Here is a 26,251-nt window from a genome sequence, read left to right on the forward strand (position 1 = left end):
TAAACAGACACTTTAATTTGAACATCTTGAAAACACTTTGTTTTTCAATTATTGAATAAATAATTATCATTTTAAACTAAAATTTAAGTGCTTTTTATGTGTGCTGACATTCTATATAGTTTTAAAATTTAAAAAAAATATATATATAAACAATTTTACCAATACAGGACCTACATTGGCCGATATAGAACCTATATTGGCTGTTATTTTGCTGTTTGTTAATTATTTTACAGCTAAGGTATCAATTTAAGTATCAAACTAAATAAAATAAGTTGTAAATTCATATCCATAATTAGTTACGGAATTTGAACTTAAATAAAAATGGTATGTAGATATAGGTAGCATAATAGTGAAAATGTAAGTTAAGACTAGTCATATCACTATTTATATCTATAATAAAACTTAAAACCTATCTCTCTCGCAAAAAAAATAAAAAAAATATTATGTTTATTTAAGTATTATATTAATTTTACAATTTTGAAGAGTAAAAGATCCTTTTTCCCAGGGCCATAATGTCAGTAGCTTAATATGAGTCAGATTTTTGTTAGTTTTTGTTAGTAATATAAATCTAAAAAGGATATACAACTAACATAAGTTAAATAATATCTCTTTACATTATATGTTCAATATACATTATAAACAAATTTTTACAACACTTATACATGTTAGTATATACACATTATCAAGTTTTGCTAGATATAGGAAACATCAAAACCTTTGCTCGCATAAATGAAAGATCAGGAAGTTGGTCCAGCACAGAGTTTGCTTCTTCACTTATGTTTGGTGGACGGTGGGCAGTTTTTGAATTTGGGAGCGAACAAACATTTTTTGAAAGAAGTTCTTCTAATATAAGAGTTTTATTCAAGCTTTCAGAACATGCAGGCAGAGGACTAGGTTTCAAAAGCTCATTCTCAAAACCTATAAAGAATTTAACATGTTATTAGTGCATAGTGGTCACAAACACTAGAAAAAATTCTTTGATTTTTCTTACAGATTGACTTTATCAAATTTCTCTGATTTTGTAACCTATGGCATAAAATATTATGTTATTCTTTACTCCAAAACATAAAATACAATACAAGATACTTGTACATGCCATTACGGCTGAAGACAAATAATTTCTTTTAATCAATTTAACTGGGGATAAAGCATTAACTTTTAAGTACATAAAACTTAAAGCCACAATGGCTAAGTGGTCAGGGTCCTGAACTGTTATTGTGAAGTAGGGACCAATCCACAGAGGCAGCTTAAAGCTCACCCAGCTTTAGATCAATGGGTACCAGCTTGTATGTGAAGTAAAGGTGGCCTGTGCACAGTGCTGATCCATTGCCACAATCATACTGTTGGTCACGAAATTGGAACCTCCATGATCTCCTGGCCCATAACGGACTGCTATGAGAATGCTTTACTTTTACACATCTATTGATTCATTTTCCGTAACTTTCAAGAATTTTAGTTCAATTCTCTGACATTTTCCTGTTGTTTTTTTTTATTGATGAAATTCTTTGACTTTACCTTGTTCTGTGGCTATTCACAAAAAAAGACTATTTGTTTTATGATAATGTCTCCACAAGGGAACGCCATGTACTACGTAAAGTCAACAAATTATGACGCTGGGAGGCATTATACCAAACCAGAACTATTTTATTCAGAAAAATTGAGACAGCCAGGAATGTAGTTGTTGGTGTGTCAAAAACTTTTTGTGTGTGATTTTAGGTAGCAATACCAGTTATGAAAAGAATACTAAAGGAAAGGAACCAAGCAGCTCTCTCAGTCTATTCATTCAGTGTCTGAAAGGGACTCGCAATCAAACTTGTTGCAAATTGCAGTTTGGTCAACATAACACAGTCAAAGCAATAAAAGTCTTGAGTCCCTCACCCACCCCACAATCCAGATCTCTTATCATTTAACTTCACTTTTGATGAGCTTCAAAATGCACTACAGAAACATTATTTTTAAGCAGACAAAAAATTAAGCTGTTAGTGTAGAATCAGCCCAAACAGCAGGCAAAGGTTTTATTTTTCTAATATAACATTAAATTTCTAGCAATACATTTGGACAAAAGTCTAAACAATAGACAGTAATGTTTTTGAGCATGGAGTAAATTTCATGAAATAGACTTGCTATTTATGGCTTGCTATTTATTCATTGCAACCTGCACCTTATACTTTGCTCTATTACATGGTGCCCCTCTAATCTGGAAAAAAAATTCCTGTGTTTTCCTAGTACATAATATTCCCGGTATTCTTATATGAGCTATATAAGGATAACTGTACTAGTTTTAATTGGTGGGAAAGTTCCCCTAGCAACAATTTTACCTTGAGATCAATTGGGCTTAAAATTGGCTCAATATGTGTCCTATATGTATATGCACCAAAAAACCAATATTGGGATGTCTATATTTTTTAATATTGGTCGTATATAGGGGAAATATCGGATTTTATAGGGGACAACATATGGCTTACATTGGCTGGTCAATGAATATAAAATATCGAGTGAATCTGTTAATTCTATATAGAGCCTATATTGGTTATAAAGGGGCTGTAAAATATAGGGTAAATCGGACAATTCTATTTCAGGCAAATATCGGGAAAATAATAGCTCTTTAAACCCTTATTGAGCCAAGATTTGTGAATATTGGCCCAATAAGGGATCAAGTTATTTTGCTGCAAGGGTCAGAGAAATAAGAAACAGCTCAAAATACTTAAAACAAATAATGCAATAGTAAACGAAATTTTATAGCATAGCAGAACTATCTTTAAATACCTCATAGTTTGATTTGTGAGGTCAACATTTTTTAAAAGATCAAAATAAGAAAAAAAAATTTCTTGTATTTTTTCCAGTTAGTAAATAAAAATTCAAAGTCCCCTGAATTTTTTCTGTTATTTTATATGATTTTTAAATTCTTAGTATTTTTCAGGTTTTCACTGTTCTCCCTGTAGAGTGGCAACCTTTTATTACTACATTTTGAATTCCCTGATTCTTTTACATTGATAAAATTCCACGACTTTCCCTTGTTCTGTGTCTACCCGGATATAAAAGGGTTTGTCGAATGCTTTACCAGCAATATGAAATTTTAAAAAAAAATTAAAATGAAAAAAAACTCACTATGGTTGTCATTTGAAGGAGAGGTAGCAGTATCAGAGGTGGCAAGAAAGGAAAGATCCATAAGCACTGAAGCAGCTTGTCCGGAGTCTAAAGGATTCACGAGACCACTGCTGGTCCAGTCAAATTCTACAGGTGGAATTGGGTCCTAAAATTATGTACTGTATTTATTAGGGATTGTATTAATTATGTATTGTATTAATTATAACTTGTATTTATTAAAATTCAGCATTTAGTCATTTCATTCAAATTCAGTATTTAGTCGTTTCATTCAAATTCAGTATTTAGTCATTTCATTCAAATTCAGTATTTAGTCACTTCAAAATTGACAAAATATTAAAAATCCAAGATGCAACATTACATAACCAAATCTTTCAACACAAAATAAGCACCTTTTAAGTACTTTTTAAGCACTAAAAATTATTTTAAAGCACCATATACATTAACAAAAACAAAATAATTTTGTAAGACTTTACATGATCATAATTAAATATATAGTTTCTGACAAAGAACTCTTTTCCTAATTATATTAGTCACCACAAAAAGAACGAGAGATTTTTCGGTTTGATTTCAAAGGGTGGAAAATTAAGCCAGAAATTGAGAATATCTTACAAATGAGTTGCACATGTGAGAGCAAGAATCTTACCGAACCCAGTTCAGTATACTCACATGCGGACCTGCAAGTATTTCATTAACATGTAAAATTACTTGAGTTTTCATAAGCTACAGACCGAATGTAAGCTAAAATGCATTGTGTTTGAATGAATTGTGAAAACATTGAATAGAACAATGTGGAAACCGCGCTTTTGCAGAATGCGTGGCGAAAATCGACATGGTAAAGAAAAAATCTTTCTTTCGAAAAGGGAAAATTAAGCACTTTTTAAAAACACCCTATAAAAAAGCACCTTTAAGCACTTTTCAAAAATGCTAAGCACCTTGGTGTCATTTAAATATTTTGTATGGATAATTTGTACATGGACTGAAATTACTGCTTATGGGTTAGTCAAAATCAATTTAATAAGTGTTACAAGTGTAAATTATAAAAAATTTATTATAGTTCCAGAATTAATTTTTTAATGTATATCTTAAATCTAAAAAGGAAAATTAAAATCAATAAATCATTTTAAACAATGCCAGAAAGAAATGGAACTTTAGTCATTTTCAAATGCCATCGACTTCGAACTAATATTTTCCTTTCAATGCGCAAACTCTGCTTCCCCCACAAAGAATCTATCTCAAGCTATAGAAAAAGAAAAAAAATTTCTACTACTACTCAGCTTGCTACACATTAAATAAAATTTCAAACATTTTTAATTAAACCCTCCTTTTTATGCAATTTAAAACCGGCAATCATTCTGTTTCATAATATTTGCCTTTGACAATTAAAAAATATCTGATTACACATTAAATTTTGATTAACCTTAAAAAAAGAAATAAACAAAACAATGTAACATTGGAATAATGAAATTAATTAGGTCTAAGAAGAAACTCCATGGGGTGAAGGTTGAGAATCAAGTAGACTGTGCAAAAAATTTATTATTCAGTGAATAAAATATACTTTAGCATGTTCCTAACAATTAAAACTACATTCAAACTAAAACTACATTTTTGCAATCAAAACTAAAGAAATAGAAGTCACACTCAATAACTTTAAAACATTTAGGGTAAAATAGCAAATAGAATACAACTTCTATAATCAAAAACCCATTGACCGGATAATCCAGATAAAAATTGAATATTCAATGTGAAAAACAAAGAAATAAGTACAAATGAAAATATATTCATCTCCTTCATAAAAGCTTAAATGTGATGAAATCTTTTAAAATGAAAATATCCATTTTAAGAAAATTAAAATATTAAAGTAAGTAAATAAGAAAGCAGGATAAAATTTAAAAAGAAAATTAAGGAACACAAACTCTGTAACAATTCTATCTTGAAAAAAAAAAAAATATTTTAAAAAGGCCTCAGTAAAAAGCGTCAACGAAATAAACGAATCTTAAAATGGGCAAATGAAAAACATGGATAAAGTTTCCAAATATAAATTACAGCTAAAAAATATGAACTTTGTAACAAATATTTAAGATCTCAGTAAATATTGATAAGAAGAAAAAGAAACAAATCTTAGAATAAGCAAGCAAGGAAATCAGATAAAACTATCCAAGTAAATTACAGTTAAAAAAACCTTATCTCAGAAACAGACAATTACATCTCCTTCTTGAAATTAGAATGGTTAAGCATTTACTTTAGAAATGTTTCTGTTTGATACAAATGTTGATTAAGAAAAATAAACTAATCTTACAACGAAACCAAAAATTTATAAGATTGATTTCAATGTAAACAAATTTAACTTGCCTCCATGGAGGAAATAAATGTAAAAAGAAAAACTTAATGCTTTATCAAAAATATGGACATGAAGAAAACACGGCAATCTACAGCTAAGGAATAATATCTATTATAAATAGCCCCTTTCCTCATAGAAAATTTAAAGAAAATTAACACTTTTACTTTAAAAATGCAGTTAGAAAATTATAAATTTTAAAAATCCACCCTTAAAAGGTAAATAAACATAAAAATTTCCAAAACAAATAAAAAAACTGAACTTGTTGGAAGAAAAAACTTAATTAAAAAATTAAAAAATACAAAATTAGTTACATTTAATTTACTTTGTTTATAGAATTTGACCTTATATGAAAATATTTACTCAGAAAATATTCTGGAAAAGTAAATGTAAAAAGAAAATCTTAAAAAAGCAAGTAAAAAAAGACAATTAAAATTTTCAAATGCAAAACACAGAATAAGAACAAACTCTGTTACAAATTAACTCTCATTATTCTTGAGCAATGTAAATGAAAAAATTACTTGAAAGTGCGTTTAAAAACATACACTTTAAGTTGTATAAATCATAGAAAGTCCTGTAAGAATGCAGAACAGAATTTCATAAAGAAATTTTATGCAAAACAGCTTTGTTAAAAATTGACATGTTTCAAAAATTTAGAGAAATCTTAGAAGAAAAAGAAAACAAATAAACAGGTCTTCATTAAATCTTAGAAAACCGAATAAAATGTAAAAAATAATTTTTTTTTTTTTTAGTTTACAACATGAACATGTTCCGTGACTTTTTAGGCATACATTTGTAAATCTATGCCAGAATTCATAATAAATAGTAAGAGCAAATTTAAGTTTATCAAAAATTATATGGAAAAATTATATAAAACAAAAATTTATTATTTAATTTTTCCTAAAAGTTAACTAAACTGTAATATCCCTGGGCAATAAAATGAGCAATAGCAACTAACAATTGAGCTTCAAGTACAGCAACTAACAATTCAAAATAATTAAGACTGTTTTACTCCTTTAATTAATTTACAAAGAAAAAGCAAAGACAGCTTAGTTCTTACTTTTTTGATTTGAGAGATGCAGTAAAACTCTAGAAAGGAAAAAATAATCTTCAATTACATAAAAGATGGGTAAGGTTCAAAATTATGTTAAGGAAAATAAAAACTTCTCAACTGGACCATTATTAGAAGAACAAAGGAAAAAGCTGATATAATGCTAAAATGCAACGTTGCACTAAACATGGAATAAGCAAAGACAGAACAGAGAACCTAACAAATTAAATAGAGCCCCTATTCAAAAGAATGAAAGATTTTGAAAATGCAAACACAATTGCCATGCATCAAGCAGTTTGAGGAATAAAACACTAACAATATGGTAAATGAAGAGAAAGTTTTAAACAATATGTGCCAGTGGAGAGTGAAGGAGGGTTCTATATTAAATTCACAGGTAAGAGATAATGTGCACTTCATGAATCATAATTAATGACTGGAGAAAAAATTAAATACCTATACAAACTAGAAAATTCATTAAAATTGCAGAAACTAAAATAAGTTATAATGTATGCATATTTGAAGAGCTTAAAGGTAAAAAGTTCTAAGTGATACTTTTGAAGAAATTTTCCCAAAATTGTCATGGAAATATTTGATTTTTCAATCTCATTTACGTAAGCAAATATTTTGCAACTTTAAAAGATAAAGGAACTGAGTGAAAATCGCAAAAATGTTTCAAGAATGAAAGAAGCTTCCAAGTGCATTTTGCAACTAACTGATCTCCACAACCTTAGAAAACCTCCATTTATAGGTTAAAAAGACCAATAGTTTGAATGCTAAGACAGGATGAGTTCAAATGAGCGTTAGGGATTCCGAGATAATGCCTATTAGATCATTTCAAAAGAGAAAAATATTATCTCACAGCATGAAGATTGTTCATCATGCAACGAAGAACAATAGATAAAAACTAATTTATTTAAATTCACTTAATAGTCACTTAGAGAACCTTCATCCATTTAGCTCTTCATTTAAATTATTTTTTCAAACTATATAAGCTTAAAAATTTAAAACTCAGAGAAGTAATCAAACAAAGTAGTGATAATCAATAAACCATCCTCTTCATCGATATAAATTAACAATTTTAAATGCAGATCCAACTGTACATACCTTTTACTTCAAAATTTTTAAACATCTCTGTCATTACAAAAATATCGAGTTCTAAAAGTCAATATAAACCCAAAAATTATATTATAAAAATTTTAAAAGAAGTTAGTTTTATAATTTAATGCAAGAGCAACTCTCTTAGCAATTTTCTTTGCAAGAGCAATTTTCTTACTGTTAAGAGTTACGTTTAAAATTTATTTAAAAAAATATTGTACATATAATCTCCTTTAACACTGCTTATGTTTTTTTTAAAATTAAAATAAGTAATTTGATCTAAACACTTCAAGGGAAAAATATGTATAAGCTTGGTCAACAACAAATTGATTTTCATACAAGGTAAAGTTTAATTACACATAAGATTATAAGAGATCTTTATTCAAAAATCCACTATAAAAATAAATTACTCTTACGATGATGCTCCTAAAATACACAATTCTCAGAATTGTTACAATTTAAAACTAAAAAGCAATTATAATTCATCTGTTTGAATTTTTCTCTTTAAAAAAAATTTATAATTATTCAGTATTATTACAAAATTCTAATTATTAAATAACACATTCAAAAAAACTTTTAGAATACATTTTGAAAAACTTTCAAACACTAAAATTTGGTCTTGAAAGACTAACGTTAAATAAAAATGCTATTTACCAGGAATTAAATTATTAAAAAACTTTTTGAAAAAATAATAACTTAAATGACATTGACTCATTAATAGATATTTTAAAACTGAGTCAAACATAAAGATACACAAAAAAGTAATTACAAATAAACTTACGTTTAAATTCTGGATTTTCCTTCTATCTTCTGATTCTGCATTAACTATTTTTGCTTGACCCTTTACTGGTTCTAGAAGACTTAGACTTGAAGCGAATATTGGGACGGACGAAGTGCGCAGCTAACAATAATAAAAGGCTGAGTTACTTTTTCAATAACTATAATGCTACATATGAACAAAACTACAATATTTCTTTAGAAGAAGAAAAAAATTTAAAAAATGTCTTACCTTTCTCAAATAAAAAAGTCAGGTTATAGAAACAGATGAAAACAAAACATTAAATAGTAAAAGAATTTATTACAATCCATTTATAGTATAATTTATCTATAACACATGCATTCTTTATTCATTTTATTTTTTTTATAAATTTTGGTAATAAAATAACAAATAGAGCAAATAGTTTTTTTCACGCAATTACATAAGTATTAGACATATTTCAAATAAATATCATTAAAGTAACCATAAATTCATTTAATGCCAATATTCTGTAGAATTTCTAGTTATTGAATGTCTGATGATTCTTAACAGATGAAAAAATATGACAATTATAATGTACCCTGTTTAGTCATTGTATAAAAAGACTAAACATTCAATAGAATGACAAATGCTCTTTGGGAAATGTAAGAAATATTAAAATTATATATAAATTGTCTAGTAGTTGCATAAAATGCTCTAAGATTTTTCTTTAGACATTATAAAGAACGCCAAGGCAATACGGGCAATATTAATCATTATTTACTTTGTTATTTGCCATTAAGTCATTCAAAAAGATGTCAAGGAAATGCATGAAATATTAATCTTTTCATATTTCAAGAACTAAATAGATTATAATAATAATTTGTCTGATTATATTAGCTTTATATCAGCTGTTCATTGCACAAATTAAATAACTGTACTCTAAGAAAAATCTCAAAATTAAGTATAACAGCACTTGGTTCAGCTGTAGTTTTCTGTATTTTTAATAATTTTTTCAAATAATTGAGATTAACACACTCAAAACAACAACGTTAATCCATCTGAACAATGAATGATCATTTCAATAATATATAAGAGAATATATTTTATAATATTTAAGGGAAATAGCCCTAAAACACATGTTTTTTTTTTGTTTTTTTTTTCAAGAACTGAATTGAACTTAGAGAACAAATATTTCAATAAGCATCATATCATGGTTTTGGTTAGAATAGATTTTTCAGACATTGCAAAAAATGTTATGTAAAATGTGTAAATATAAATCAGTTGGAAAAGTGATGGTGCACGAGGTGGATTGAAATATAGTTCAAATAAAGTACTATATAAGCTTGATATAAAGCAGTTATATATATAGGAGCTACAACCATAAAAAACTAATATAAATTACAGCAAAGAAGTTTCAAATTACTTTAAATTTTCAAAATATTTCTTTCAGTATTAACACAGTAAGTGCCCTGTCTCCCTAATTAACTTGTGACAGTGTGTTCGTAGGGCTTTGAGTTAAACTTGTTTTCTCCCAATTATATGCATGTATTATGTAATTAATTATTTAATTAATTGATTATTTAATTATTTAATATTTCAAAAAGTTTTACAAACTGTTGTGTATCGTATTATATTTTATTTAATTATGTCATAATTGAATTTTAAAATCTGTTTACAAAAGAAAAGAAAAAACATTTAAAATGGTATGTAAGAATAGTATTCAAGAAACATTTTAGCATTTTCCTAAAGCTTTAAATTTGATTACAGCCCTCAGTTAAAACCCTGAATATCATAAGAGAACCAATGCAAGAAAAGAAACTTCATTTCATTTTATAAATGTAAGGTATTCAATTCAATCTATTACACAGGTGCTCAATTTATTGATCTTGAGATACAGGTGTTTTGCAGATAAAGTAAAATTCCTTGCGAACAAAATCTTTCAACTCAAAATGTGTAACCTGACATTTCCTGGCATATAGGATAATACTGCACACAACTAACACAGTGGCCTGATGGTAACATCTGTATCAACATATGTAAAATATAATAACAAAAAACTAGTTGTGTTAAAAGAAAAAATTCAACTTCAAAATTCTGACAACAATTTGTATTTTTTTTGTAAAGTTTGAATAAAAAATAAATGTATACAAAGAAAAAATATTAGATAATAAAAGCATATTTCTGAATAAACATGTTTTTAATTGTTGTCATCCAGTTTTTGGTGAAAGAACCATAAACAGCTAAGCATTACAATATAACTCAACATAAACTTAGTTTTTAATCATTTAAAAACTTTTATTCGTCATTGTATCATTATCAAACATGTATGAAAAATAATACTTTCTCCATTTTTAACTAACTTGACTATTAACTTAAAAGTAAAGACTTATCTTCAAAAATACACAATTCTTTTTTTTATATGGCAATAATTAAAACTTTCAGTGAGTGATTTAAAAGTTACATATTTTTTTTTTTTACAAAAAGAACTTAATTGATTCAGAATTTAATTAGCCATAACATTCAGATTTTTTTTAACTATTTAATTCCATATGAGTGAATTAAAAAATGTGTGTACAAATTTTAAAAAAAAAACCACATATTCAACTAATATAAAATATTTAATATTGACAATAAATGCATGCAAAAACATTAAATATAAGATAAAATTAAAAAAAAGTAATTTTCCGAAAAATCTTTGCTAAAAAAGGGGCACTTACACACGAATTTTAAGTTCTTTTTAGCCATTTCTTAAACAAATAAATTAAAAAAAAAAAAAAACTAAGTTACTTTGAAAAAAAAAAAACATTTAAGTTATCTTCATTGAACCAAAAAACAAAATAGCAAGAAAATTAAATAATATTACAAGCATCAATAAAATGCTGTAAAATAATTTAATTTATAAACAATAACTTCCAATTCCAAATTTATTTTCAGAATTTTCTTTTTTATTCTATACGTGCATCGGAACATTCATAAAAAAACAAAATATGAGAAAAATATACTTACAATACTGTGATAATCAACATTTATAGATCGCAAAAGTTGCTGAAAAGAGTGTGACACACCCCACTGAAAACGAAGGCTTGGGGCTTGCTCAACTTCATGCAGTTTCTCCCATAGCCTATGGCTGAAATATTCAAATTTTTACGAATTGAATTATATCGGCTAAGATTTTTTTGACAGTAAGTTTCAATATTATTACTATACACAGTAGATCTTTATAATACAGATCGTAAAATATGAGGCTTCGCATTTTATAGAATTTCTAAGCATGGAAACAATATTAGTATGGGACAAATCAATCATAATATGCTTTAAGATAATTTTTAGATACTAATACTTAAAAACAAAAATATATGCACTTCAATATTATTTACAGAAAAAATTCAATAGCAATCACATTTTCTACAGCATCAGAACTAAAGGCAAACAAATTTATCAATATTCTTTTGATTTGTCCTTTGAAATTGTTACCTCTTAACAAATAATTAAGCAAATAATGTAAAAAGTAGTAGTTCTTGCTTAATTAGACATTTGAAACTTCAAATTTTCACTGTTTACGCCCTCAAAGTTGATGTAATTTAAAGAGAATTGTGATTTATAGACATGTGTTATATCGAACTTCTACCGTAGAACAAAATTTGACTCCAAAAAAAGCAACAAATTACAATTCAAATGAGGTATTTCATAAATATTAAACAGCAAATAAAACACCATTTGAGTATGTCATTTTACTTTTCCAGTATAAGTTAATATCTATAATTATAGCCAACCATGTATTAAAAAAGGTATATTTCACAAAGATATCTAAACAAATTGTATTTTTCAACAAACAAATGTACAAATGTATCATTTAAACTGAAATGAAAGGACAAACTTTAATTTTTATAGTATTTTTTTCCCCTATAACCACTGATTCAGTTGCTTTTAAGATGTGGATAAAAGGCTATTTTAGAGTCACACTCAAAGGTCATGTGTTCAGATGTGCACTTTCAGATGAGATGAATTTCTTACAAAACCTCAAGAGTAAAAGAGAGAGTAAAAACACTCATAATTTTTAGAATCAAATGTTTTATTAGCTTTTAAATGGATGTTAACCATGGATGTGTCTGATGGACTATAGCAGGTGTGTTGAACCTTGATGCACCAGTGTGCCATTTTTTCTAAAAAAATTGTTTAATGGGGCCATAGACGTGCCGTCAAATAATTTTGACTTTGTGATTATTGGGAAAATATTAATGCTAAATAATATCAACACAAAACTCTTCACTTACTATGAAAAATAATACATTTTGCAATGTCTCAGTTATATGCATAATTCAACTTTAAGTAACATCAATGTGAGTTCTGTTGTTGCAGATTAGATGACAAATAACTTATACTAGGTTGTAAGATGTTAGTTCAAGCATTACTGTTAATTTTTTGCTAGTTATTTATTGTTAGCTTGTTTTTTATGCTTATTAATTGTTTTTTAGCATTAATTGTTAATTATTTGGTTAAAAATTGCTTATTTATTGTGAATTTTAATTTAATTGTTAATATGCTTCATAGTGAACTTTTTGATGGGTGGCGTGCTCAAAATATTGTGTCGCGTGCCATTTAGAGCACGGTTCATTGGTTCGCAATCCCTGGACTATAGCATGTTTAGAATTCAAAACTGTGATATTGAAAATATATACTAGTAGATAATTTAATAACATTTATTAAGAATCCTGTTTCTAATCAAATCTGAGAAATATGTAGTTTCTGCCACCATAATGGTGTTAAAAAAATTTTAAATATGGAAACATAATTTATTAATATCATTGGTATGATTTGTACAATAAAAAATGCCAATGAAATTGTTTGTTATTACTGTAGCACATTAGAATATTTAAATTTGATCATTAAATAAAAAAAGTGTATGATTGAATGGTAAGATAAAAATAATGACATTCAGAAACTACAAAACCAAAGCAAAGTCAACAGAATCAATAAATTACAAAAATCTAATTTAATATATTAAGTTCTTAATTTTACATTTCATTCCTAAAAATTTAATGGACAATGAAAATTACTTGTTATATATACAGTTCAAGCTTGACAATGCAAACACGAAGAGAGATATTAAAAATTGTGTGATAGTGAAAATTTATACAGTCGAATCCCGTTTTTGCGAAATTCGAAATAGCGAAAATTTCAAAGTAACAAATGTTTTCCGAATCCCCAAATGTATTTCCATGTGAACAATGTATAAAAATACCGATATTACGAAATCAATTATCCGATTTAGCGAAGGCGAAAATGAACACCAGGTCTTATTTTCTTTGATGAACAAGACACATTTCTTCAAAAATGTTCTCAGAAATGAAATGTTTTATCACCCTTAAAATACTAATAAGTTTCAAATGTGAAAAACCTGTCAAAAAAAGAATCACTGGAAAGAGACCACCCTGAGTTGACCGTTGCATTGATTCATTCATGTTTTAAGAAGTCAAAATACACATGCTTTTAAAAGAGGGAATTCTATTCAATTGAAAGGGCTTGTCAAGAATGATAGATTAGAAGTGACCACCCTTAGCAGAACAATTCCTTCCTTGAATTACAACAATCTAAATGGGGGGGAGAGCTGTTCTAAGAACTCAAGGTGTAAAAGGGGTGTAAACAAGTTTCAGAAAATTACCAGAGTGGTGTGCAACTTCAATAGGAGAAGGTCAGTTAAATCAGTTTGTCTGCTTTCAACGTTAGCAAGCATTTTGTTTTCCTTCTTAAGCATAATGAGTGGTCAAAAGCGTAAACAATTTTCCATTAAGGAAAAACTGGAAATTATTTCAGAAGTTGATCATGGGATAAAAAAAGCTGACGTTGCGACAAAGTATGGACTATCCCCATCTACTCTATCTACTTTTTTAAAAAATCGAACGAAGTTGGAACAGCAAGTGCAATCAGCATTGATCGGATCACATAGAAAAAAGATACGACTTTCAAATTTTCAAGATGTAGATGCAGCTGTTTTTACATGGTTCCAGGATATTCGCTCCCGAAACATTCCAATTTCCGGGCCCCTCATTCGTGAAAAGGCTTTAGAATTTGCAAGAACTTTTGGAAACGAAAATTTTCAAGCAAGTGTTGGTTGGNCCTTGGCCAATTTGGAAGCTGTAAAGAGATATTTATCGGCACAAAAAAACTTTTCAGATACTTTGTTTGAACATGTGCATAATTTGGAAATTTTTTTAATTTCTACTGGTTCTAAATCATTTGTTCAGAAAAAAATTACTGATTATGTATCTGCCTAATTAGTAAGTGTTAATAAATTCATTGTTTACATTAGTTTTGTGCGCTCTTTTAATATTACATTGATATTTTCCCAAATCTAGATTAAAAATATAATATCAAAACTGTAAATTGATTTTTCATACGAATAGTAATCCCAATGTTACGAAATAATATTTGTTTATGTTGAAAATTCGTAATATCGGTATAACGAATTTTCATTATTGCATAGAAATAGCTTCGGTCCCATGGAATTCGCTAAAACGGGATCCGACTGTATTAAAAATAAAATATTTTTAACAATTCAGCCAAATATCTGAACTGACATTTTGAAAGTTGCATAGCATGTATATAGTAAAGCACTGAAAAATTGTTTCTCAAAATTCCTTGGAACTCAGGGGTACACCCGGAATACAATCAACACTGCTATATCTGATAGAAGACCGATTATCCGGACCAAATGGAACCAAAGCCAAAGCAGATAACGAAAAATTTGGAGAAACTTTAGAAAATGGCTATGAGAATGTTTTTAAACAACTTATGTTTACACTTTTTTCTATGCCTTTGATTGGTAATTGTAGTTGTGCCTATTATAGCATATTACAAACAGCATGCTTAAAAATTTTAATTTTTTTAAAATTTTATTAGAAATTCTGTAACTTTATTTGAAACTTTACAACTGAAACTGGGAAGGAAGAATATGAGGTTCTTTACTCGGTCGGCAATGGCCAAAAGAAGTCATTTTTCGACCCCTTTTAGATATTCTAAAAATAAAAAAGCATTTTGCGTGATTTCTTTTCTTTTTTTGGAAGAAAGTAGGGAAAACGTATTATGCTTGAACAATCCAGTAAATGGGTGTTTAGATAATTGGCGCTCTACTCTACATACAATTATACTAAAATTAAGAAACGTCAATGAGTAATTAAAACTGAAGTTACAAATTTCCAAAAAAAATCATACCTTTTATTACTGTGTTCTAAAATTTCTGTAGGCGGATCACAATCATCACTAGATTCACTCACTGGTGGAAAAATAGCATTTAAAACAGTAGCTATTTTATCTAAACTTTTATCCTGAAAAAAAAATTTCACATAAAAATTATCAAATATTATATTTACTATATTAAAAGTATATGTATAACTGGCAGCAATGAATGCTCAATAGACTCTTTGACTCACTCACTGGCTGAAGAAAAATTGTGCATGATTAATGAATTTAAAAATTATTTCCTTTAATTAATAAGAAATTATTTAAAAATTTATTAATCAAACGCAATTGTTAAATTAATACTTAATTAAATGAAATTAATTAAAAATTATGTATTTAACATTTTATTTCTTTAAACCGTCTTCACTTATATTTTTTATTAGGCAACGATTAGTTTGGAATTTCAATTTTACAATAAATATTAATTAATGATTAATTGACCATAAATTCTGCCAAAATGATAGTTAAAGAAATTATTGAAATTACATACTTGTGTCTGTATTTAAACTACAACATAACTATAAAATCTGAGTTGTCCTTCATAAAGTGATACGAAAATGTATTGAGTATAATTATAAATGCTTAGAAAATTACATCATATGCATTATAATTATAATTATAAAATATTAAAATTATCAGAAAAAACATACAAAGGTCATAAACGCAGTTAATTTACATTCATTTCAAATTATTCCCTTTTGAATTTTAAATTATCAGAATGATAGCAAAATTATAATTATAATATAGTTATTTATAATTATATATAATTATAAAATTATATGTTTGTGTCATATTTTTTTATTAAAATAATTATGCTTTTTAGCAGCTCTTGATGTGAATTGCCTATANATAAAATCTGAGTTGTCCTTCATAAAGTGATACGAAAATGTATTGAGTATAATTATAAATGCTTAGAAAATTACATCATATGCATTATAATTATAATTATAAAATATTAAAATTATCAGAAAAAACATACAAAGGTCATAAACGCAGTTAATTTACATTCAATTCAAATTATTCCCTTTTGAATTTCAAATTATCAGAATGATAGCAAAATTATAAATATTTTGGTTTGTGTCATATTTTTTTATTAAAACAATTATTTATTAAAACAATATTATTTTTTTTATTAAAAGAATCACAACAGCTCTTGATGTGAATTGCCTATACTACATTTTTGACCAAGATTCTTAATGACACCACTAAGTAAATACATTAAAAGCATTAAAACCAAAAATTTCACTGTTTAATGTGCTAAAAACTATTTGTAGTATAAATTTTATCTCTGCACTTTAAGCATAGAAAACATAGGTATAAAAAGACAAAGAGTCACTTAGTTTAAATAAAGATAACATTTATCAATAAAAGCTTGCACAAATATTGAGAACCAGGAGGTCTTATAGCCAGATTACTGGGAAAATAAAAATTAAGCAGTAAAAAAGATCTTAACATACATAGCTACAATGCTCTAAGTCAATAAAGATGCATTTTACTTATGGGAAACATTTTTGCATTGCATATAATACTATAAAAATGAACATTTTAACAGACCTGAGTAGATGATCCACAAGCTAAATTCGAACGAATTTCATCAGAACTAAATGATGCACTTTCAAAGTCAGCAAATTGAGGAGAGTCTGACTGTGCCTTTTCTTCAAATGAAACAGATTCAAAATTGGCAAAATCCTGAGTACTAGAATTTTCAGATGCATCACATCCTTGAAATTCATCAAATTCATCTGCCTCATCTTCTACTGGGTCACACTTCCTGAAATCTTGAAAGTCCTCATCACCTTGTAGAACTTTAGAATCAGTTTCAGAAACACCATTCTCCATGCAGGCACTAGGTGCTTTGCTGAAGCCTTGAAAATCATCAAAATCTTCATCATACTCAGAATCACAATTTCCGGAATTGTGAACGTTATTAAAATCTGTTCTAAATTCCTCATCAATTTTACTTTGAGATGAGCTTTCTTTAGAAATAATATCACTATTAATATCAGTTACTTGAGCTTGGTTTGAAAATGCCTGCTGAAAGTCATCAAAATCATCATCTTCAGCTGCATCAAAATCTACAGGAAATTCTAAATTTTCGGTAACACAACCACTCTCTTTTAGAGAAAATTCTAAATTTTCGGAAGTAAAATTATTTTCTTTAAAACACTCGAATGAAATATCACTATTTTGAGCCTCATCAGATTTGGCATCACAGTCTGCATAATTACTATTATTGAATAAACCACAAGGATTACTTTGATCTGTGTGTGATAATTTACTGTTGATTGATGTTTCAACTGGAATGGTAGACACAGAATCAAATGACTCATTATCATCTTCTAAACATAACTTCAGTTGTAAGGGCTCTGAGCTTGGAATGGTTTCCTCTCCATCATAAGAATCACCAGAACTTAAAGCACAGGAAGCATCACATGAAACAGAATTTTTAACCGATTCAGGACTAAATGTTTTATTTACATTTGAATCAGTTGGGGAATCGGGAAAAGGAGGTTCTCTTTCATCACAGGTATTTTGTTTATTTACATGAACATTTATTATTTCATCCTCATGGGATAGATCATTCAGGTGATTCGAAAACTCTGAATCGTTATAAGAACATATAGAATGGAAATCGTTTTTCAGGCTAAGATTGTTAACACCATTATCTCCAGTTTTGTAAGATTTGTGTTTGCTGGTGGCAACAGGGCTGTCAAATGAAGAGTCAAAAGGAATATTTCCAAAGTCGTCGTCATCGTCATCAGGGCAATCATCCAAAGGAGGTGGGCTCGATGAAAGCATAGGAACAAAATTAGAAGCCATTTAATTTAGATGAGTAGAGTCAATCTATAAGAAAGAAAACGTAATTGACAAAGAGGAAAATAATTTCTAAATAAAATTGTAAGCATTTTTATATAATGTTTCTTTTATAACAAATTCTATTTGGGGATTATTTTCATATTGATACTAGTTCAAGCCAACTATCATCATGAATGTGCCAAAAAGTTTTTGTACACAATGATGATTGGAACAGACAAATCCAATCATAAATTTAGTCCAATCATAAATCAGTACCAATCATAAATTTAGGTGATTTGGCAACTTCTGAACAGCAGACCTGCATAATAACACAAACATGCAAACGCCTTTCACAGAAAATTTGTCACCATCAGAGACATTTTTTTACTATTACTGAAAAAGAAGAAATCTGCCTTTTCAAAGAAAGTTCTTTTTTTTTTTCAAATTCCCTAGAAAAGAAATTAAATTTTACACTTTTTTCTACCAATGCAAACATGCCTTAAAATTACAATAAAATATTTCAAATTATCACTAGCTGAACTCAGAGTTAACAGAGTAATATAATTTAACAATTAGAAAACGCAAAAATTAAATTATATAAATAGTAAGTTCCATTTGCATCCCGTAAATTAAAACACTTTTTTAATCTGAGAATTAAAATTCAGAATTAAAATTCAGTAGTAAATCAAATTTTTGAAGTTAATTTAAAAATAAGTTAATAAAGTAACATTAATTTGCATGCATGTAATATTAATTTATGTTAGGACCCCACATTAAAATCAATGAATTGAACGTTATGTTTATTGGCACTATTACCGAAATCAGAGTCAACTTACTAAATAATTGACAGAAAGCATTCTTTAAAACTAAGGAGACTAATCTTGTTGCCTTAAAACACTTTTTAGATTCTTTAGACTTTTAGAGATTCTTTAGACGATAGACTTTTTAGATTCTAGATTTATGTTAAAAAACTTTATCTTTATTATATTTTCACAAAATTCAATTTAATGTATTTTAGATATTCTTACTGCAATTAAAATTTATCATAATATACTTTTCTATAAAAAATTTCAGTCATAAACTTAAAAACATTTAAACAATTTTCATACCTGTAATTTAGCTAACTCAATTTAGCTACCTTTCAATTAGCTAACCTTTAATTTAGCTACTTTTCAGTTAGCTAACTCAATGGTATCTGGTCATACTTTTTTCATCATACAATACTTGTAACTGCCATTGTGTGTCCTAATCAGCCTTATTCAGGATGATTATGATGTAACAGCTCCAAAAAGGTAGATTTAAGAATCATTTTCAATGTATGTGATTTATGAATACATGTGATCACCAAAAAATGAACCTAATCGGAGAAATGAATTTTTCTGCAAAAAATTCACTATTCCGATTGCTTTTTCCTCTATGGCAATTAGAGATGCATAAGACTCATGCAGTGTGAAAAGTCATTTAGCAATATTGGGCACTTTTTAACTTTAAAACTATATATACCAATTTCTCACTGCTCTGATTAAAATCATATCACTTGTTTAATAAATGTCTTTGTTTTTGTTTTTTTTACATAAGTACAACTAGTTTGTTTTCTTTATTTCAATAATGTGATATCATAATTCAACAATACACAAGGCTTTCTAAATAAAAAATATAAACTACCATAAAACTGATCAATTTATATGAATAACAATAGTCTTTTTATTAGATGGTTGCTTTCCTGAAAAAAGTTTGATGAAAAAAGTTTGATGAAAGATGGTTGCTTTGTTTCTTCTATCTTGGGTAATTTGAGAAAATTTAGCATCTCTACATATTCATGCCAATTTTGACCAACAAGATATCAAAAAAAAAATTTACTTGCATAAAATTTTTAAAAATAAAATTATGAGGTTTGCTACCAGATTTTTTCAAGTTACATTTTAAGTTGAAGTTATTTTTTAGAGAAAATTTCCATAGCGTGATCTGTGGCAGCATAATCACCAAGTCTTGGCAACTTCTGGAAAGCAGCCTGCCAGAAACTAAAAACATCACAGAAGAGGACCAACTTAACAGGCAAAACAATTACCATCTTAAAATCCACTTGGCACCAAATTATAATTGGTGCAACAGATCATGATACAAAAATATCTTCTTTTTTTTAGTTTTTCAAAGCCAACTGCCTAGAGGTTGCTAAAATTTAAAATTAATTTTGGTGCAGATACCTATACAAAAATTTTCCCTCTAATTTAATTTGAACATAATAGCTCACACTTCAACTAAATGGATGCACAATAACGAATGCAAGAAAAATATATTATACTTAGAATCGTTAAAGTCTTTCAAAGGAATATAAATCAATTAAATTAGCGTTGAAAGTTAATAAACTCACAGAATGACTCAGAATTCAATACTGCTTTGTAGAAATGATTTGTTCGAAAAATAATTACACAACTATAAAGGCCATTATACAATTATATAAATAATTTTAAAATATCTGAGAAGATTTCCAAAAACGAAGCGAAAAGCGGCATCGAAGAAACGAGAACTAAGAATAATGTGAACTCGAAATATAAAACAAGTGGCTACTCTATTTGCCTGACATAAAACTAATTTAATTATAAATCAAACAAAAACCTTTAATGATATTTAGAAGCTCCAGATTTTTAATTTCCATAAAAATTAAATACGCAAAAAATAAATAGATATTTCTTTAGAAATAAAAGAACAGAAACGTATTGCTCATGTCATACTGTACGTAGTTTGATTATTTAATAAATATAGCCAGCTCCATATTTTGTGACATATTTTCAGCATGGAAAGAATAAAAGTCACACCAATAGAACTAATTTTTAATAAATATTGTCTAGCTCTAGAAAAGGAAGAAAAAAAATATATGTAACGTTTCCTTAACTTCCAACAAAATTTTAATTACAGAAACCGAAACACACCTAGTACCTCTCTCATCTTGTAGCATAACATATTACACAAAAACTTCGGCTACGACAAACACTCTTCCACTAATAAACATAAAAGAAATTAAGATTTGCGAAACTGGCAGTCTCTAAAAATTTGAAAAAAATATCATATGACAACAGTAAACATATCAATAAATTTTCATTTCGTACGATCTTTACATGTCATGTTATCTGGTCCGCAATGATATTTAAAACAGTTACAGTTTAATTAAATGTGTTCTTGAAGAGTAAAGGGCGGGGTTAACACCACGGTAGCACAGTAGCTTGATACTGATTCATGATCGGACCACTCGAATGCGCCATCTACCAAGGAGAGCAAATCCATGTCTTTGCCTCCTCCTTCTTCCTTTTCTCAGTTCATGTACTACGATATTTTTCCCTTTCTTAATATTTTTCGTATTTATTTGTTAAAAGTATTTTTTTAAATTTTCATGACGCTTTCTTTTAGAACTATATTCAATGCAATTTTCAGTTCCATATAGTTTCCTAACTTCAAGGTTTTTAATCCATTTGAGAATCAAGACTGAAACTAACATACTTCCTTCTTCCATGACTCTCCCCATGCGAAAAAAAAAAGGGGGGACATGTTAAATGGTGTTATAGGTAGAGAGTTATGCTCTACGACACCCGTAGCCTATTTCAATTGTCAATAGTAACAACACCAGGCATTGTTACCGAGTTCAAGGTTTCAAGGTCTTTTCTGAACATAACAACATAAAATAAAGCTCTTGGACTGACCTTTTCATGTAGGTGCCGCACAGATTAAACATCGCAACAATTAAATGAAAAGAATTTGAAACTGTATACACTTTATTTACGAAATACTAGATATTATTTCAGAGAATAAAACATATAATTCCATGCCTACTTCAAACGACATATTAGTAATGGGATACTCTCAACTCAAAAGGAAAAAGACCCCTGTTATACAACCATCTGACATCTCGGAGGCTTTGCACATGCTCATACCTATTTGTAGATGAGTCTAAACCAGATTTGTTTGCTTGCAATCGAAACACATCATCATTTCGCATGTGCAGATCATGTATAGTTATATTGATGCTATATTGATTTTCTGCATTGTTATACAAGTTTTAAATGAATTATAAATAACCTAAAAGGGTGGGGTACGTACCAAAATAGGATAAATCTTGATAGGGTATGTCTGGAGAACTTTCTAGGTAAAGCGAATTTTTGCACACAAATATAAAACTCATTTATCCAAAGATAATTCCATGCAAAAAATAATTTTTAATAATTATTTTTACTTTTCAAAATTCTATTTAGCAATGTCAAAGAAATTTTAATTGAGAAGTATAAAGTTTATTAAAGGAAGCATTTCAAAGAATGACATTTCAGATTACAAATTAGAAAATTTGTCAGAAATCAATCAAATGGTTCTCAAGAAATCAAAATTTTTTAAGTATAGTATAAAAGTATAAAATTTATAGTATTAAGTATAGTAAATATATAGTATTAAGTATAAAATTTTTTAATGGAAAATATTTTTAATTCACTTAGCTGAAGCGTACAAAAGTCGTCGTCATACTGTTACATAACGCCATACTGTCAACAATTATTAAACATCATTATTGATAATGATGTTTAATTAATGTTGATAATAAATATTTATTGAAATTAAAAAAATAACCCATCTGCAAAAAAAGCAACCGCAATCGCAACGAACTGTAGGGGGCGTTGTGGTATGAGACGAATGCCTGCGATTTCTATATGAACAGACATCTTTTCTTTAATGTAGCGTGTAGCATTGTAACGTTCCTTCCTTATTGGGGCTTATTAAATTTAAAAACTAAAAATGTTTGATATTCTTTCTTATGCAAGCGAAAACAAAATGGTATTTTTTTTTTTTTTCGAGAAGGAACATCCAAAACACAGCGGAAAAATATTTATCTAAATTAGAAATATCTATCTATATTAGAAAAATATGTATCTTCTTATTAGAGTTAAAACCTAATGCCTGCGAAATGATTTTACTAAATTTAATGATATAACATGAAAAGCCTATTTAAACTTTACATTCCATAGTTTTATGCAACATATTACGTAAAACATTAAAATATAAAAAAAGTATACATAAGCCTATAACTTTATATAATTTAATTTTGCAAAAAAAAGTTTTTTGAGAACAATTTTTATCAAAAAATTTTAAGTTTCATTAAAAATCATTATTTATAAACTAAAAAACGCCAAAATAAAGAATGCCTACGAAACAAGAAAAAACGATTCTAAAAATTCCTCAAATTAAAGTAAAAATCTTTCATGTTTTATTATTATCAATCGGACGTAGAAAACCATTCGATGGAGAATTATCATCAAATTAGAAAAAAAATTATTTACAAGTAAATTTTTTATTATAAAAATCATAACACTTACCTGATTTATAAATCTGGAGAATTCCAAAATGATATGTTCTTCGTCTGAAAACTTTATTGTCAAATAATATATCCAAAGATTATCCCTTCATTACTTTAAGACAGAGTGTTTCCCATAGTGTGGTACGCGTACCCCCAGAGGTACGGAAACAGTTTAAAGGGAGTACACGTTCTTATGCGCAATATCTTGCAACAAACGAAAATTTCAAAAAAAATTATTTAAAAAACAAAGCTAGCCATGAAAATTTACAATTACGTACTTTCTTTTAGCTATTTTTTGCAGAGTTAACAGTTAATAATTATAATTATTGACTGTTTATTATGCAGTTTGTTGCAAGTTTGTTGATAATAGAAGTTAAAAATTACCGAGAAATGTTTCTTCAATTATTCTTCATCTGAAAACTTTATTTTCAAATAATATATACATAGATTATCCCTTTATTACTTAAAGATGACATACCACACAATAACATTTTATAATTGCAAGATCTCGATATGAATTGCAATATGTAACATAAAAACAAAATAGAATCAGGTAAGTGTTGTGATTTTTGTATTAGAAAATTTACCTTGCAAATATTTTTTTTTCTACTTTGATGATAGTTCTCGATAGAATGGATTTCTATGTCCGTTTAAGAATAAAAAAACCACATGAACGATTTTTATTTTAATTTGAGGAATTTTTAGAATCGTTTTTTTTTTCTTTTTTTGTAAGCATTCTTTATTTTGCGTTTTTTAGTTTATAAATAATGAGTTTTATTGAAACTTAAACTTTTTTGATAAAAATTGTTGTCAAAAAACTTTTTTTGCAAAATTAAATGATATAAAATAATGAGCCTATGTATACTTTTTGCATATTTAATGTTTGAAGTAATATGATTCATAAGACTATGGAATGTGAAGTTTAAATCGGCATTTTATGTTATATCAATTATTCAATAATTTCAACTGTAGTTGAAATTATTCTTCCAAAACTAAAAAATACTTACCAAGAAAACAATAAAAATTTATTATTAATCAGCACAAATGATACTCAAGTAATTCGGATGATTCTTTATTGCTGTTTTCCAAATTATATAGATACAGAAATATCGATTATATACTATTCTATAAATAAGAAGAATATTCTATTATTGCAGTTCTGCGCGTTCTGTAATCATGTTTACTCATTGGAATAAAGTAAGAAATGTGTTGACTTCACTTTAATTTGTAATGAATTGAAGACCAAAAAAAAAATTTATCTTACCGTAATGCACACATCTGTAATAGTATGAGATCCCGAAATCGGAAGTTATCAGTTGCAAGTTTGTTGATAATAGAAGTAAAAAATTACTTAGAAATGCTTTTTCAAATGCTGGGAGCGTTCTATTTCTGAAAGATTTATCTATGTACTGAATCGTTTTTTCAGCCTTTTCTTTAGGGAAATTTTGCTTCTTATTTGAAAATGGCGTCCGACTTTGCCAATGATTATGATAGAACTAAATGCCTGATATTTTCAGGCTCCCGCTGGAGGGCGTACTCAAGCCCTGCGATCGCGAATATAATATTAGATTTTGTATTTTATGATATTATCTAGCGTTGCTTTTCAGTTTTTGGAGTCAGCCAGAGGAAGATTTGGATGGTAGTAGAATAATTCGGGGAAATAATTTTACTTAATTTTTCGGTATTGCTGTGAAGCAGTAAAACATAGAACAATAGTTTTACGTCATTCCGTGCATTATTTACTAAGCAATACAGAAATACTAAATAAAACTATATTAGCGAATTCTGCTATCATCCATTTTCCAGCCTCTTACTCCAAAGTATATCTTAATTTTAGCAGATTTTTTTGAATATTTCAAATTTAATTAAGAAATAATGCTATATCACAACTTTTATTGATATTTTTTTCTATTCTTTATACAATGGGGGTTGTGACGAATTTTATATCATTTTCTAGTCTTTTAGTTTCTTTTCAAGTATTTTTCTCCTATGAAGGAATTATTCGAAAAGAGTTACAAGATTTCACCCAGTCGAGGTACAACCATGGATTCTAAAGCGGTACAACACTATTCGAGGTACAACAATCCTTATTCATTTATTTATTTGCCTACTAAATTTTAAAAATCCTAATACACTATTACATAATAGTCAATGTAATTACACGAATAATGGAAATTTATATTTGGATTTCGCATTCTGAAATATCATAAACCACCGCCATCACCTTTGTTTCTGAAAATTTTCGCATTCGCGATCACAGCCCTCGAATACACCATCTGGAGGGTGAGAAGACCGGTTCTATGCCTTGACCCTACCCCATCAATCTCCTCCTCTTCTCAGTTGTATGGGAATTATTTTTACATATTATTTTCCCATATTATTTTTTGAATTTAATAGTTAAACATTTTTTCTAAAATTTCCACGACGTCTTCTTTTAGAACTATATATAATGCAGTTTTCATTTCCATGTAGTTTTCTAACTTAAAAGTTTGAAGATAGAAACTAACATACATCCTTCTTCCACAACTATGCAGTCCCGCAGTGGACTGATCGTTA

General features: G+C 27.9%; 1 protein-coding gene across 2 annotated transcripts; it reads right to left on the reverse strand.

Moving 5' to 3' along the window:
* Positions 1-350: 350 nt before the first annotated feature.
* On the reverse strand, positions 351-21,526 carry LOC107451873 (aftiphilin). 2 transcript variants are annotated; one of them, XM_016068105.3, is made up of 7 exons: positions 21,294-21,526; positions 17,122-18,411; positions 15,541-15,653; positions 11,335-11,455; positions 8,371-8,490; positions 3,109-3,253; positions 351-918 (listed from the first exon to the last, which is right to left on the reverse strand). In XM_016068105.3, the coding sequence occupies exons 2-7, from the start codon at positions 18,385-18,387 to the stop codon at positions 683-685; spliced, it is 2,001 nt and encodes a 666-aa protein (XP_015923591.2). In that variant the 5' UTR covers positions 18,388-18,411; positions 21,294-21,526; the 3' UTR covers positions 351-682. The 2 variants fall into 2 exon arrangements, with proteins under 2 accessions (XP_015923591.2, XP_015923592.2); XM_016068106.3 differs by having other exon boundaries at positions 21,301-21,503.
* Between the last annotated feature and the right edge of the window lie 4,725 nt (positions 21,527-26,251).

Source organism: Parasteatoda tepidariorum, chromosome 6 (assembly GCF_043381705.1).
Source record: "Parasteatoda tepidariorum isolate YZ-2023 chromosome 6, CAS_Ptep_4.0, whole genome shotgun sequence".
Classification (NCBI taxonomy): Eukaryota; Metazoa; Arthropoda; class Arachnida; order Araneae; family Theridiidae; genus Parasteatoda; species Parasteatoda tepidariorum.